This window comes from Lutra lutra, chromosome 12 (genome assembly GCF_902655055.1).
Source record: "Lutra lutra chromosome 12, mLutLut1.2, whole genome shotgun sequence".
Taxonomy (NCBI): Eukaryota; Metazoa; Chordata; class Mammalia; order Carnivora; family Mustelidae; genus Lutra; species Lutra lutra.
The window spans coordinates 57,974,879-57,992,770 of NC_062289.1; the positions used below are offsets into that span (position 1 = coordinate 57,974,879).

Here is a 17,892-nt window from a genome sequence, read left to right on the forward strand (position 1 = left end):
CCAGGATTCTGGTTTTGCCAGACTGTACTAAGCATTAAGTGTTCACACTTTCTCATGTAAAGTTACCATAAAACAATATTGTAGCACCATCAGGAAATACTTGTGTTGGCTGAAATGTCATCTTCTCTACTTTGAAGCTGTGAGATAAGTCCTCATGACCACATGTAGAAATAAAGATCCTTTTCCCAGAGCTTTAATGTAGAAACAAGATCAACTGTGTTGAAGGTTTTATAACCCTTTAATACTAATGTTCCCCTCTTATAAAGAGAGGAAACTTAAAAATTACCACTTAGGGCTGCCTGGGTGGCTCAGTGGGTTAAGCCTCTGCCTTCAGCTAGGTCATGATCTCAGGGTCCTGGGATTGAGTCCCGCATTAGGCTCTCTGCTAGGCAGGGAGCCTGCTCCTTCCTCTCTCTCTCTACTTGTGATCTCTCTCTGTCAAATAAATAAAATCTTAAAAAAAAAAATTACCACTTAGATGAAATAGGATAGGACCAGGAAGGTTGTGACGTGGACAGGTAGAAATATATCAAGTGAAATGCTAAAGAATTACAGATAATTTAAAGAAGCCACACATTTGGATGAGGTGCGAGGAAAACAAAGTCGTGGTAATGCTGGTCAACAATTTTTGAACTTGCACTATTTGGCAAGCATTGTCCTAAGTACCCTTATACATTAATCATTAATTATGGGGGCTACATAAAAATACCAACTGAGGGGAAAAAAAGGACTTCTCAGGTGACCATATCCCAGAGAAGTGGCTTGGAAAAGAGAGACTTTTCTTCCAGAATCTTCTGTGTTGACCATAGTGTTGCTCAGGTGGCTTTTCTTCTGTTGAAAGGTAGAAGAACTTTGCTTGTGACTAGTCAAGGCAGAATTGCTTCCTTAGGCCAGAACAGGTGAAGAAGATGGCGGAGATACAGCCGGCATGTCCTCCAATACCACACCCATGTTCTTGGAAGATCTCTAACTCATTTCGCAGAATCACACACTGAAAATGATAGAGTTTGTGAGAGAAATGGGGTTGGGGCTGGTCACTCAGAAGCTATGCAGCTCTGTAGGTGGAGAACCAACATGAACAGTAACAACCCTACAAAAACTCCTGGTCCCATCAACTCCTATCTGGCTTTCAGAATCCCAGTAACTCCATCCTTCACTCTGTATCCTCAGGCTCTGGTTTTCGTCTTTCTACTGTAGTCAGTCCCCTCTAATAGAGTTCACTTTCTGCCAACTTTCACTTTCTGCCAACTTAAAAATAGGGTCCAGGTTTTATCTTCTTCATCAGTCAACGTTCTTTCCTTTTCAACTCAGGAGGAGAGCAGAAGCTCTAAGGTTTTTTCCTCTGTTCTTGCAGTTTCCCAGACAACTTTACAGAGTAGAGAGGATGGTTTTCGAAATCACTAAATTTCTTGCCACTTCTTCCCCTGAGTGGAAGCATTGTGCAAGTCTGGATCTTTGTTTAAAGGTCATCATGTAGCCCTTTATTGAGATCACTCGAAAACTTTAATGTCCTGCCAAAAGTCACACATGAACCCAAGGGACTTCTGTGTTAGATGGATGGCATGCCCCTATTTGCTAATCCCATTTGAGCACATCTGCATCACCGAAGCACACCTGGTAACCAAAGAGTCCATGCTTTCTGGCTTAAAAAGGTTAAAAGGAGAAAGGAGTATAAAAATTACGATCATTTGAGTATATATAACTTACAATACCTGCATTTCACCTTGACCTCAAGTTAAAAATGTCTGTATACTTTAGACATCTCAAACAGCCGACAGAGCATTTTGTGCTGGAATGGAGTATAATGGAGGATCGGTTGCACAGCTAGGAGAATAGTGTTTTAGGGATTCCCGGTGATTCCCTGAACAGTAATGGTAGGAAGCTATCCAGTTTATACCAACATGTGGAAAGAGACTTGTCTCTTTCAGCTTCACCCAGGCATCCAAGCTAGATGTCACGGGATACAGGAAATACATACTTCTGCCATCCTTTACATATGGTTGTGTTTACCACCCATGGCTGCCCGAGTTTCACTGATGGAAACACTGCAAGTACTTTCGTTGTATTAAAGGTTTTGGTGATTCAACGTTGACCTCAAGGCCATGTCCTGGTCAGCCCTATCAGTAGGAAAATACATTGTAACTAGGTTGCGGATAACAGAGCCCCACATGATCAAATACGGAATAGATCTGCTTATATTTACCCAGAAAAGTATGATTTTTAATTCATATCATAAACACTAACAGTCAGCTTTAGGTTTGTGAGGGGATTGGTCTACCCTGCCTATTTTGAAGATTTTTTTTTTTTTTTTTTTACATTTTATAGAATCTGGCTCACCCGAATCATTTCAATGATATGGTCTTGCCACTTGTTTCTTCTCTGTGCCCCCAACTCATTCTTAAATCACATTTGTAGTTCTTCCTTATTACTGGAATATATGTTCCATAGATAACCCTTCCCTTGTGGCTTGGCTTTCATATTTCCAGGTGCATAACATTCATCTTTTGAAAAATTGCTCTATTTTCAAAGAGCGACTGTAATTTTCCTTCACTGTCGCGAAGGGGTTTGTTTTCTTCATATACGCTCAAACAGCACATGAAGAAACATGGGGTTATTGGAGTGTAACAGGGTGAGTGATGGGCTGGAAGCTTAAGGGCTCAAAGTTTTGGTTTGGCCACTAACTCATCCTAAAACCTGGGTAAACAGCTTCCTGATCTCTCTTTGACTCAATTCCTATTTATCTTTAATGCCATTACTACTAGCTCCCCTTACACGGGGCACTTTAGAAGTAACAGCCATCAGTAAACATTGTCTGGTATTGATTCCATAACAATAGCCTATTAATTTATAAAAGATATACCTACATTTATGGTTTTTAATTTTGTCCTTATAATAATTCTCTGAGAAAGGCTGTCTTCTCTTTTTGCTGTTTAGGAAATCACAGCTTGTAGACAAGAAAAGAAATCTGAGAAACAAACTGAGGGTTTTGGAGGGGAGGAGTGTGAAGGGTTGGGTGAGCCTTGTGGTGGGTATTAAGGAGGGCACATATTACATAGAGCACTGGGTGTGGTGTGTAAACAATGAATCTTGGAACACTGAAAAAATAAAATAAAATAAAATAAAATAAAAAAGAAATCTACTTCTAGTAGTGTATATATGTTTTTGGTATTCGTTGAGTGTGTACTAAAATACATAAACACAAAAACATACATATACACACACACACATCCTTGAAAATTATGGTTCATAATAATGGAAATTCTAAAAAGAATACTCAGCTGGGGAATAGTCTCCTCTCCCAATAGAAAACATGAGTCCAGCCATATGTGAGTAGTATTTCTTTTTTCATCTTTATGCTCCAAATTTAGGTGTTCTTTCCCCTCAGAGTTTCAATACATTTTTCTTCTCTGCCAGAAAGGCTTTATGATGTTCTGTTGTCCCTTTTATCTTAGAACATTTTGCTTTTATCTTTCTTTATGTTTACATAAAAACTTTACATTTACATAAAGAAAGATAAAAGCAAATATATGATACATAAGATTCATATAATTATTTTAATTGACATTTCTGTTGATCTTAGACATGGGGAGGGCCCAAGTGACACAGTTGATGTCACGGTATCTGGAAAGCTTGAATCCACATGGAAACTCTTCAGCAGTCATGGGTGGGCTGGTGGTTTGGATGTAAAGATTCACATTGCTCATAGAGGTTTCTGAGCATGACCATCCTCTGACTGGCACAACGATGGCATTGGTATGCTCAGTCATTACTGGTCTTGAAAACACCTCCACTATCAAGAAGTCAGTTGTTATGACAATGGGAAAGGGCTGGTGGCAATGAACTACAAGAAAGTTCTATATTATATTGGCAACAGGGAGCATCATAGGGCCAGTAAAGTCTTCTGAGATTCCACAAATCAGGCCAATCTGTTCTCTCTCTCTCTCTCTCTAGGTTACATGAGAATATTAAAGTGCTCAACTGCTGAATGGTGGAACCCTCACAGAATAGTGTTGTCCCATAGCACTTTCTGAGATGATAGGAAGGTTCCATATCTGTGCTTCTCAGTGGGTAGTCATCAACCACAGGAGCCCATTCAGCACTGGAAATGTGGCCAGTGTGGCTGAGGACCCAAGCTTTTCATATCATGGGTTTTTACTTAATTTCAATGTAAATAGCCACACATGGCTAGTGACTACCAGATGATCAGTGCAGGTCAACAAATTATGCATATTTTTGTTACTTAGGAGACTGAATGCAGTAACTTCAAGGGAACTTTCCATTCACTGATCTTGAGAATTCTTTGAGGTGAAAAGGTGTGAAAGAGACGGGTCTCTCAAAGCCTAAGTAAGATCCATAGCATTGCAGTGTCAACCCACCATGTAAATGATGACGGCTTTGAGCGATGATCAGGAAGTAGTATTTCAGGTTGTAACTCTCCATTGATTTTCTTTCCACAGGCTCTTTCATGCTGGTGAACACATCTGGGAGACCTGAGGGGCAGAGAGCCCACCTTCTCTTACCTCAGCTGAAAGAAAATGACACCCACTGCATTGATTTTCACTATTTTGTATCCAGCAAGAGTAATGCTGCTCCTGGGTTACTCAATGTCTACGTGAAGGTCAATAATGGGCCTTTGGGGAATCCTATCTGGAACATATCTGGAGACCCTACCCGCACGTGGAACAGGGCAGAACTGGCCATTAGTACATTCTGGCCTAATTTTTATCAGGTACGCTCTTTGTTTTCATTTCCTGTTTTGATGAATCTTCTAACTTCTGAAAACACAGTTTTTATATTAGTATAATCAGAGAATGTGTAAGAAGTGTAGGTGTTTTTTGAATACCCATATTATGGAAGCATGGGCTATTTGCTAAGGAGTGTATTAAGTCTTTATAGGTTACCTTGAGAAATGAGTAAAGAACACCTTTCAAACTTGTTTATGCATATACTGTTTTAAGAAAATAAGAGGGGGGGAACCCCCAAAATGTTGTTTTAAGTAACCTACAGCAGGGCAGGAAATGCTCTCTAGAAGCGCTATGTTAAGTAAGGCATATTTGACCCACAGAGACATAGCACTTGAATCTCAAAGAGGAGACTCCTTCGTCATGAGTTGCTCTCAGGAGTAAATGAGTCATTAGGAAGTGAGTCTCATGGACCAGCTAGTGAGGTGCAGGGTCCTGTTCCCATCCCTGTAAGCTATGGGAAGAAAAGAACATGCATAGGCTAAGTCCTTGTCATGGAGGGGCGGCTGTCCCGTTCCTTGGGATGTTCTGTTAAGATCCATGTCACCCAGTTGGAGTTCTCATTGGAAGTAATGAAAGGGTGGAGACCAGGAGCACTTAAGAAGTGGCACCAAAGGAACCCTGATTTCGTGTCCCTTCCGGCAGAGAGTGATTTGTATCACAAGTGCATCCTGACTTAGGACCAAAGGTGGAAAAATAGTGACAATGGTAATTGGTGCTTTTTCCCCTTTTGTCGACAGCACCTTTAAAAAATAACTTGATTTTGATAATACTCAATTGATTTCAAGCTAAAAGGATTCATTAAGAGGATTGAGATATTTTGCTTTTCTCTTTCTTAATTCCTTTGGCTCGCTCAGGAGCTAGCTGGAACATGGATCCAAGACCATCTCTCATATTTAATTGAGGTGTTTGGCTAGACTCAGGGAAGGGGAAAACTTAGTCTCTTCAAGGGTTGCTTGTCTTCCTAATGGCAGGAACAACACCCAGGCATCCATTCTGTGGGTTTGTTGTTTGTTAGGAAAGATGCATCTATCCCCATTCCTCTACCCCTGGATTTGATAATGGGAATAAATGGGCTGTCACTGTTGTACCTGATTTGTCTCTGTACCCTTATACCTGCAGCAGTTTCTAGAATTAAAGGATTGAGAAATTCATGTGTCTTGAATAGTACATATACAAATTGTTAAATTAAGTGGTATACACATAAATTGTTAAAATCTTTTAAAAGTACGCTTGTTTTAAAAGTGTTAAAAATTTAGATAGGTCTAAATTAGTGATCTACTCTTAGCAATTCATCCCAAGGAAATAAGGAAGAATGTTTGCAAATAATTAACTACAAGGATTTTCATGGCAGTTTATTTATAATAATGAAAAACCAGAAACAGTATTATTTCCAACATTAGAGTGTTAGTTAATTTATGTTACCTCAGTATGAAAATGTATTTTGCAACATTTAAGAATAATGTCCTGGAAGACCATTTAATGATCTACTTAAGCATTAAGTGGAAAAACTGGTATAAAACAATAAATTCCACAATTTAAATTTTACATATTATATTTTTTAATTTTAATATTATATTTATATGACAAAATATATATAATAATGTATGTATGCATATAAAATGAAGACTAAAGTATATGCTGAAATAAACATATTAAAAAGTGGTATCTCCCTAGCTAATAGGGTAACAGATGATTTGAACTTTTTTTCTTTATACCATTGGTCAGTCATATTCTAAGTTTTCTCCAATATGTATGTACTATTTTTATACCTAAAATTCAAAAGAGTAAAAAAAGAAAAAAAAGTTTTTCTTGCACAGGGAAAATATCCTATTTATCAAATAACCTTTTTTACAACTATATTAGCAATCAGTGGTATAATTTTAAAAAATATAGCCCCAACAAAATTTTTTCTTCCATAGTACTAAAATGGAAGGAGAGGAAGCGGGTTTGGTTAAGCTAGACTTTTATATGATGGACTAAGCTAAGAGGCTAAGTGTTTTTAGAAACTTCTTTTGGAGGAGACCTTCCCAGAGTAGAGAAGAAGTAGGTCTGTGATGTTCCCACTGCCCTTCTGGTACCTGCACTAAGGTTCTGTCTTAGCCTCTAGGCATCTGCAGGATTGAGGCAGTGGGACAAAATTCTAGGCAAGATCAGAAGGTAGGTCTGCTCAACTGTGCTTTTCACATCAACTGTGATTTTCCTCTCTTTCACGTTAACACTGCCCAGCCAGCATCTGTAGGTGTGAACTCTCTTGGGCCCCTCACAGCCTCCAGAGTCTAATGCATTGGTTTAGTTTTGACATTGACCGCAATCCAGATCTTAAGTTGTGTTTTTGCCTTTGTAAGCTCAGGCTATGACAGAAAGACCAAGGACTGGGTGCTTTAATGATAGACATTCTTTTTTCATGGTTGCAGAGCCTGTGAGTCCTGTAGGATTCTCACAGATTCAGTTCTTAGTGAGGTACCTCTCCCTGCCTTGTAGATGGCCGCCTTCTTGTCTTCTCGGAGGGGGCTCAGTGGCCTTTCCTCTACATGTGCATTTGGAGAAAAAGAGTTCCTGTCTTCATTCTTCTTATTTTTAGGATGCTAATTTTGGGGGCTCCACCTTCATCATCTCATCTAAACCGAATTACCTCCCTAAAGCTCCATCTCCAAATATCCTCACATTGTGAGGATATTTCCAACATATGGAAACGGGGAGGGACACATCATTCATCCATAAGAGCCTTGGCACTCCTAGCTCAAACAGTTGAAATTAAAGGGAGGATTTAGTTTAATGATTTTAGGAGATCACCCTTTAAAAAGGAATTCTGGAACTATATTGAAAATAGAGTAGTGGTCCTATATATTAGGCCATTGTGATCCGGTGAATTCTTCCGTTCGTGGGCTCTTTTGAATTAAATATTTTGCTGCCCCCATTGTGAACCTCCAACCCCATCCCCCAAGCCTACTTACTTCTCACTGTTATGTCTCTTACATAATGAGCAGTGCATGACTTATCAAGTTGAATTAGAACCTAAGTCTCACTATCTCTTTTTGGTTCAGTGGTTGACTCATTAGGAATAGCTTTCTACTTTGAATTGAAAAATGGGTTTGTAGGAGCGCCTGGGTGGCTCAGTGGATTAAAGCCTCTGCCTTCAGCTCAGGTCATGATCCCAGGTCCTGGGATCAAGCCCCACATCTGGTTCTCTGCTCAGCAGGGAGCCTGCTTCCTCCTCTCTCTCTGCCTGCCTCTCTGCCTACTTGTGATCTCTGTCAAGTAAATAAATAAAATGTTTTTTAAAAATGGATTTGTAGAGATTCTTTAATACAGCAGTGCTAAGTTTTTTAAAAATCTGGTGATCAATATCTGGAAAGGGTTCAGATCCCCTAAAAGTGCCCTTGTTTAATTTAGTTTCTGAACTCTCCAGCCAAACATTAGATTTTAAAGTTGTAAAGGCATAGTGAAAGGCATATTTCTCCCTTATCTGCTGGGCAGTAAACATACTGAAATCATTACCCTGATAATAACACAAGCTATCAGGTAAATGATGCTCTGTTGGTGCTATAGGAGAGATGTCAGGAGGAAACCTCAAAGACACTAAGCAATGGGCCTTAAAATCACCATGTAAGACCTGAATGATGTTTCCCAGTTGGGATGAGAAAGACAAACCATATTGACAAAGGTGAAGAAGAAGGAAAACACCTAGCAAAGCCTATTTCCACCCCTGGCCCAAGGTGTCAACCTAACTGGAGATGACCAGAAAAAAGCTAGAAAAATCAGTTCTCTGTGCATAGACAGCACTACCCAAGGTAGGAGCTTCCTTGCATAGTGTGGTCCTCAGCACACTGAGCTAACACACCTTTACTGAGGAGAGGGCTGTCATATCCTAATGCTCATAAAATGTGAATCATGCCAGGGTACCTGGGTGGCTCAGTCTTTGGGTGTCTGCCTTTGGCTCAGGTCATGATCCCAGGGTCCTGAGATCGAGCCTTGCATCTGGCTGTCTGCTCGGCGGGAGGCCTGCTTCCCCCTCTCCCAATCTGCCTGCTGTGTTTCCTCTTTCGCTATGTCTCTGTCAAATAAATAAATACAATCTTTAAAAAAAATGAGTCATGCCTATGAGCCCATGTACTTTTGCACTAATTTCCCAAAGATATTTATCTGTAAGAAGTTCTGTGCTCATCTAAGGACATGAGTCTGCTCTGTATGACTACAGTTAACAATGTAGATGTTAAGAGCACCAATCCCCCATACACTGGAAAATCCATGTGTAACTTTGACTCCCCCAAAACTTGACTAATAACCTACTGTTGATCGGAAGCCTTACCAATAACATAAACAGTTGATTAAAACACATGTATGCTATAAGTACTATAGTACTTATATACTAGAAAAAATGTTATTAAGAAAATCATAAGGATTTCAGGTCTCACATTTAGGTCTTTAATCCATTTTGAATTTCTTTTTGTGTGTATAGTGTTAGAAAGTGGGCCAGTATCTTTTTTTTTTTTTTTTTTTTTTTTGCATGTAGCTATCCAGCTTTCCCAGTACCATTTTTTGAAGAGACTTTCCCCATTATATAGTCTTGCCTCCTTTGTTATGTATTAATTGACCATATAGGTGTGGTTTATTTCTGAGTTCTATCCCATTCCATTGATCTATGTGTCTGTTTTTGTGCTAGTGCCATACTGTTTTGATTACTATAGCTTTGTAGTATTGCTTGAAATCTGAAATTGTGATATCTTCAGCTCTCTTCTTTCTCAAGATTGCTTTTTGGGGGTCTTTTGTGGTTCCATAGAAATTTTAGTATTATTTTTTTAGTTTTGTGAATATTTTGTTGGTATTTTTGTAGGGATTGCATTAAATCCATAGATTGCTTTGGGTAATATGGACATTTAGCAATATTAATTCTTCCAATCCATGAGCATGGGATATCTTTCCATTTGTTTGTGTCATCTTTAATTTCTTTCATCAGGGCTTCATAGTTTTCAGAGTACAGGTCTTTCACTTCAAAAATGAGATAAGTTTGTAGTGCTGTTCTGTCATTACTGAAAAAATTCCAGGTGTAAATAGACTCACACAGTTCATGCCCATGTTGTTCAAGGTTCAACAGTATTACATTTTGAATCACAAAATACAAGAACTATTATTCTGTTGTCACGTGAACATGATTCATAATAGTCAATATCTAAATGATGCCTTTTTAGGAAACAGGCCATTTCTGGGCTAGAAAACTGAGGACAAGATAGTAGGATATGAACATCTGAAGGAAGCAGGACCCTTGAGAGACCCTGTCTCCCTGCACAGGGAGTCTGCTTTCCCCCCAGACATCACCTCTACATTAGAGAATTCAGACTGCAAGATACATTAGAGAGATCTAAGACACTAATATAGAGTGAACATATACTTGAAATATTAGTATATTATAATTAAAATATTTTATGTTGATATAGCACTTTATTTCTAAAAGATACTTTTCACATTTTATTAAGTAGCTTTGATATAATGAGTTAGGTTTGATGAATTAACTGTTTTAAAGATATTTCATATTATAATATTATTTGGAATTGGGTAACATCATAGTATAGTAGAACATACGGTTTGGGTTAAACAGAACTGATTTAAATATCAGCCTTGTCTACTTATAAGTTTGGGCAACTGACTTAAACTTATGGAAATTCAGTAATTATGGGACTAAATATAAAGGCCGTGCAGGGTTTAAAGAGGAATGGAAAAGCACATTTAGGATTTCTAGCCTTTCCACAAATAGTAGTAGTTTATTGAGATTAAGATTATGGTAGAAGAAGGGAAATAGCTAATATCTGAGTGCTTTCTCCCTAAGTCACTCCTTAAATGTGTTTAGTGGAAAGGCAGAAGGACCTCAGTGAAAAGGGGTTATGGAAATGAATCCTTCCATGAAACTAGGTAAAATAAAGTGAACCAGATTTCTTTCCCCCCAGGACATCCCAAAACTTACTGTCATACAAAAATGCAAGGTTAGGGGTGCCTGGGTGGCTTAGTGGATTAAGCCTCTGCCTTTGGCTCAGGTCATGATCTCAGGGTCCTGGGATCGAGCCCCGCATCAGGCTCTCTGCTCAATGGGGAGCCTGCTTCCCCCTCTCCCTCTGCCTGCCTCTCTTGTTGTGATCTCCCTCTCTCTCTGTGTCAAATACATAAATAAATAAATAAATCTTTTAAAAAAATCCTTAAAAAAAAAAATGAGGTGAGGTTTCCTGAGTGTTTCTGGTACCAGCGTGCTCTGGAATCTCTACCATGGGAAGCAGGTGCTCCAAATACCTCCCATCTTGGGGACAGACACACTGGGCTCCTTACCTTTGTCCTGTCTTTACTCTCATTTTTGGTTGGGGATGCCCATTGGGTTTTGGCTACTACCCATTTGGTATTTCTCAACTTAGAGTCTGAGTTTTGTAGTTGTTGTATTTGGAGAGGTTTTCTCTAAAAGTAGACACAACTGTCCCAAGCACTTTTGCTCAATAGTAAGTTTCCTTGAGCATCTTTCCTTTTCTTAGTCTTTCCCCTAAAGTTATCTTAACTTGGCATTTAGAGTATCAAAATGTTTCTTAGCAAAGTGTTCTCACCATAGCAGTCCTTCTGTGTGGCTTGTCCTATTTTTAGGAGAATAGTATCCTGCAAGTACAAATCACAATGGTAACCTGCATGGAATGCACCTAATTGTAGGTTAATTGCTGTTCGTTAAAATATAAATTGTCGAGTCAAGATGGCGGAGAAGTAGCAGGCTGAGACTACTTCGGGTAGCGGGAGATCAGCTAAATAGCTTATCTAAAGATTGCAAACACCTACAAATCCAACGGGAGATTGAAGAGAAGAAGAACAGCAATTCTAGAAACAGAAAATCAACCACTATCTGAAAGGTAGGACTGGCGGAGAAGTGAATCCAAAGCGACGGGAAGATAGACCGCGGGGGGAGGGGCCGGCTCCTGGCGAGCAACGGAGCAACGGAGCAAAATCAGGACTTTTAAAAGTCTGTTCTGCTGAGGGACATCGCTCCAGAGGCTTAACTGGGGTGAAGCCCAGGCGGGGTCAGCGCGGCCTCAGGCCCCGCAGGGTCGCAGAAGGATCGGGGGTGTCTGAGTGTCGCAGAGCTTACCGGTATTGGAGCGGGGAAGCCGGCTACAGAGACAGAGCCAAGGAGTGACTCTCAGCTCGGGGTTGCCTTGAACCGGTTGCAGGCTCTGTCAACTCGGAGCGCGGCCGGAGGCCAGGGTGACGGGAGTCATTGGGCGCTGTTCACTGAGGGCGCACTGAGGAGTGGGGCCCTGGGCTCTCGGCGCCTCCGGGCCGGAGACCGGGAGGCCGCCATCTTCATTCCCACCCTCCGGAACTCTATGGAAAGCGCTCAGGGAACAAAAGCTCCCGAAAGCAAACCCGAGCGAATTACTCAGCGCGGCCCCGGGTAAGGGCGGTGGAACTCCGCCTGGGGCAAAGATGCTTGAGAATCACTACAACAGGCCCCTCCCCCAGAAGATCAACGGGAAACCCAGCCAGGACCAAGTTCACCTACCGAGGAGTGCAGTTTCAATACCAAGGAGACTGGCGGAATTCCAGAGGAGAAGAAAGCAAAGCACGGAACTCATGGCTTTCTCCCCATGATTTTTTAGCCTTGCAGTTAATTTAATTTTTTTTTTCTTTTTCAATTTTTTTTCTTTTTCTCTTTCTCCGCTAAATTTTTTTAACTTTTACCGTTTTCTTTTTTAACGTTTTTTAAATAGTTTATGTAATATATATATATATATATATATATATATATATTTCCTCTTTTTATATTTTTTCTTTATCGGCTTTCTTTTTTTAAATAGTTTCTTTTTTTTTTTTTTCTATTTGAACCCCTTTTATCCCCTTTCTCCCCCCTCACAATTTGGGATCTCTTCTGATTTGGCTAAAGCATATTTTCCTGGCGTTGTTGCCACCCTTTTAGTATTTTACTTGCTCCTTCATAAACTCTTATCTGGACAAAATGACAAGGCGGAAAAATTCACAACAAAAAAAAGAACAAGAGGCAGTACCAAAGGCTAGGGACCTAATCAATACAGACATTGGTAATATGTCAGATATAGAGTTCAGAATGACGATTCTCAAGGTTCTAGCCGGGCTTGAAAAAGGCATGGAAGATATTAAAGCAACCCTCTCGGGAGATATAAAAGCCCTTTCTGGAGAAATAAAGGAACTAAAATCTAACCAAGTTGAAATCAAAAAAGCTATTAATGAGGTGCAATAAAAAATGGAGGCTCTCACTGCTAGGATAAATGAGGCAGAAGAAAGAATTAGCGATATAGAAGACCAAATGACAGAGAATAAAGAAGCTGAGCAGAAGAGGGACAAACAGCTACTGGACCACGAGGGGAGAATTCGAGAGATAAGTGACACCATAAGACGAAACAACATTAGAATAATTGGGATTCCAGAAGAAGAGGAAACAGAGAGGGGAGCAAAAGGTATATTGGAGAGAATTATTGGAGAGAATTTCCCCAATATGGCAAAGGGAACAAGCATCAAAATTCAAAAGGTTCAGAGAACCCCCCTCAAAATCAATAAGAATAGGTCCACACCCCGTCACCTAATAGTAAAATTGACAAGTCTTAGGGACAAAGAAAAGATCCTGAAAGCAGCCCGGGAAAAGAAGTCTGTAACGTACAATGGTAAAAATATTAGATTGGCAGCAGACTTATCCACAGAGACCTGGCAGGCCAGAAAGAGCTGGCATGATATATTCAGAGTACTAAATGAGAAAAACATGCAGCCAAGAATACTATATCCAGCTAGGCTATCATTGAAAATCGAAGGAGAGATTAAAAGCTTCCAGGACAAACAAAAACTGAAAGAATTTGCAAATACCAAACCAGCTCTACAGGAAATATTGAAAGGGGTCCTCTAAGCAAAGAGAGACCCTAAAAGTAGTAGATCAGAAAGAAACAGAGACAATATACAATAACAGTCACCTTACAGGCAATACAATGGCACTAAATTCATATCTCTCAATACTTACCCTGAATGTTAATGGGCTAAATGCCCCAATCAAAAGACACAGGGTATCAGAATGGATAAAAAAACAAAACCCATCTATATGTTGCCTACAAGAAACTCATCTTAAACCCGAAGACACCTCCAGGTTTAAAGTGAGGGGGTGGAAAAGAATTTACCATGCTAATGGACATCAGAAGAAAGCAGGAGTGGCAATCCTTATATCAGATCAATTAGATTTTAAACCAAAGACTATAAGAAGAGATGAGGAAGGACACTATATCATACTCAAAGGAACTGTCCAACAAGAAGATCTAACAATTTTAAATATCTATGCCCCTAACGTGGGAGCAGCCAACTATATAAGCCAATTAATAACAAAATCAAAGAAACACATCGACAATAATACAATAATAGTAGGGGATTTTAACACTCCCCTCACTGAAATGGACAGATCATCCAAGCAAAAGATCAACAAGGAAATCAAGGCCTTAAATGACACACTGGACCAGATGGACATCACAGATATATTCAGAACATTTCATCCCAAAGCAACAGAATACACATTCTTCTCTAGTGCACATGGAACATTCTCCAGAATAGATCACATTCTTGGTCCTAAATCAAGTCTCAACCGGTATCAAAAGATTGGGATCATTCCCTGCATATTTTCAGACCACAATGCTCTAAAGCTAGAACTCAATCACAAGAGGAAATTTGGAAAGAAGCCAAATACATGGAGACTAAACAGCATCCTTCTAAAGAATGAATGGGTCAACCAGGAAATTAAAGAAGAATTGAAAAAATTTATGGAAACAAATGATAATGAAAACACAACGGTTCAGAATCTGTGGGACACAACAAAGGCAGTCCTGAGAGGAAAATATATAGCGGTACAAGCCTTTCTCAAGAAATAAGGTCTCAGGTACACAACCTAACCCTACACCTAAAGGAGCTGGAGAAAGAACAAGAAAGAAAGCCTAAACCCAGCAGGAGAAGAGAAATCATAAAGATTAGAGCAGAAATCAATGAAATAGAAACCAAAAAAACAATAGAACAAATCAACAAAACTAGGAGCTGGTTCTTTGAAAGAATTAATAAGATTGATAAACCCCTGGACAGACTTATCAAAAAGAAAAGAGAGAGGACCCAAATAAATAAAATCATGAATGAAAGAGGAGAGATCACAACGAACACCAAAGAAATACAGACAATTATAAGAACATACTATGAGCAACTCTACGCCAACAAATTTGACAATCTGGAAGAAATGGATGCATTCCTAGAGACATATAAACTACCACAACTGAACCAGGAAGAAATATAAAGCCTGAACAGACCCATAACCAGTAAGGAGATTGAAACAGTCATCAAAAATCTCCAAACAAACAAAAGCCCAGGGCCAGACGGCTTCCCGGGGGAATTCTACCAAACATTTAAAGAAGAACTAATTTCTATTCTCCTGAAACTGTTCCAAAAAATAGAAATAGAAGGAAAACTTCCAAACTCATTTGATGAGGCCAGCATCACCTTGATCCCAAAACCAGACAAGGATCCCAACAAAAAACAGAACTACAGACCAATATCCTTGATGAACACAGATGCAAAAATTCTCGCCAAAATACTAGCCAATAGGATTCAACAGTACATTAAAAGGATTATTCACCACGACCAAGTGGGATTTATTCCAGGGCTGCAAGGTTGGTTCAACATCCGCAAATCAATCAATGTGATAGAACACATTAATAAAAGAAAGAACAAGAACCATATGATACTCTCCATAGATGCTGAAAAAGCATTTGACAAAGTACAGCATCCCTTCCTGATCAAAACTCTTCAAAGTGTAGGGATAGACGGCACATACCTCAATATGATCAAAGCCATCTATGAAAAACCCACCGCAAATATCATTCTCAATGGAGAAAAACTGAAAGCTTTTCCGCTAAGGTCAGGAACACGGCAGGGATGTCTGTTATCACCACTGCTATTCAACATAGTACTAGAAGTCCTAGCCTCAGCAATCAGACAACAAAAGGAAATTAAAGGCATCCAAATCGGCAAAGAAGAAGTCAAACTATCACTCTTCGCAGATGATATGATACTATATGTGGAAAACCCAAAAGACTCCACTCCAAAACTGCTAGAACTTGTACAGGAATTCAGTAAAGCGTCAGGATATAAAATCAATGCACAGAAATAAGTTGCATTTCTCTACACCAACAACAAGACAGAAGAAAGAGAAATTAAGGAGTCCATCCCATTTACAATTGCACCCAAAACTATAAGATACCTAGGAATAAACCTAACCAAAGAGACTAACAATCTATACTCAGAAAACTATAAAGTACTCATGAAAGAAATTGAGGAAGACACAAAGAAATGGAAAAATGTTCCATGCTCCTGGATTGGAAGAATAAATATTGTGAAAATGTCTATGCTACCTAGAGCAATCTACACATGTAATGCAATTCCTATCAAAGTACCATCCATTTTTTTCAAAGAAATGGAACAAATAATCCTAAAATTTATATGGAACCAGAAAAGACCTCGAATAGCCAAATGAATATTGAAAAAGAAAGCCAAAGTTGGTGGCATCACAATTCCGGACTTCCATCTCTATTACAAAGCTGTCCTCATCAAGACAGCATGGTACTGGCACAAAAACAGACACATAGATCAATGGAACAGAATAGAGAGCCCAGAAATGGACCCTCAACTCTATGGTCAACTCATCTTCGACAAAGCAGGAAAGAATGTCCACTTAAAAAAGACAGCCTCTTCAATAAATGGTGTTGGGAAAATTGGACGGCCACATGCAGAAAAATGAAACTGGATCATTTCCTTACACCACACACGAAAATAGACTCAAAATGGATGAAGGATCTCAATGTGAGAAAGGAATCCATCAAAATCCTCGAGGAGAACACAGGCAGCAACCTCTTTGACCTCAGCCGCAGCAACATCTTCCTAGGAACATCACCAAAGGCAAGGGAAGCAAGGGCAAAAATGAACTTTTGGGATTTTATCAAGATCAAAAGCTTTTGCACAGCAAAGGAAACAGTGAACAAAACCAAAAGACAACTGACAGAATGGGAGAAGATATTTGCAAAGGACATATCAGATAAAGGGCTAGTGTCCAAAATCTATAAAGAACTTAGCAAACTCAACACCCAAAGAACAAATAATCCAATCAAGAAATGGGCAGAGGACATGAACAGACATTTCTGCAAAGAAGACATCCAGATGGCCAACAGACACATGAAAAAGTGCTCCATATCACTCGGCATCAGGGAAATACAAATCAAAACCACCATGAGATATCACCTCACACCAGTCAGAATGGCTAAAATTAACAAGTCAGGAAATGACAGATGCTGGCGAGGATGCGGAGAAAGGGGAACCCTCCTACACTGTTGGTGGGAATGCAAGCTGGTGCAACCACTCTGGAAAACAGCATGGAGGTTCCCCAAAATGTTGAAAATAGAACTACCCTATGACCCAGCAATTGCACTGCTGGGTATTTACCCTAAAGATACAAACGTAGTGATCCGAAGGGGCACGTGCACCCGAATGTTTATAGCAGCAATGTCTACAATAGCCAAACTATGGAAAGAACCTAGATGTCCATCTACAGACGAATGGATAAAGAAGATGTGGTATATATACACAATGGAATACTATGCAGCCATCAAAAGAAATGAAATCTTGCCATTTGCAACGATGTGGATGGAACTAGAGGGTATCATGCTTAGCGAAATAATTGATAAGCAATATGCCTGTTAGAGAATTTAAAGTAATGGCCTTGAGAAAAGAGTGGAGAACCTCAGTGAGACCCTCAACAGGGAGATAGAAAATGTAAAAAAGAGCCAATCAGAGATGAAGAACTCAATAACTGAAATTAAAAATACACTAGAGGGAATAAAGAGCAGATTCAAGGAAGCAGAAGAACAAGTCAGTGAACTAGAATACAAGAGGAATGGAAAGCAATCAAGGTGAATAGGAGAAAGAAAAAAGAATAAAAAATGAGAATAGGGATTCCATGCTCATGGATTGGAAGAATTAATATTGTTAAAATGCTGATATAACCCAAAGCAATCTACAGATTTAATGTAGTCCCTATCAGAATATCAACAGCATTTTTCACAGAACTAGAACAAACAGCCCT

The 17,892-nt window shown here is 39.5% G+C and overlaps 1 protein-coding gene across 10 annotated transcripts in view; it reads left to right on the top strand.

The window, feature by feature from the left end:
* PTPRM (protein tyrosine phosphatase receptor type M) overlaps window positions 1-17,892 on the top strand; it is an 801,682-nt gene that overhangs the window by 291,853 nt on the left and 491,937 nt on the right. For all 10 annotated transcript variants that reach the window (XM_047696721.1, XM_047696710.1, XM_047696714.1 and 7 more), the window contains exon 3: window positions 4,458-4,729. In XM_047696721.1, coding sequence (XP_047552677.1) covers window positions 4,458-4,729 — 272 coding nt within the window. The remainder of the gene's footprint in view (window positions 1-4,457; window positions 4,730-17,892) is intronic.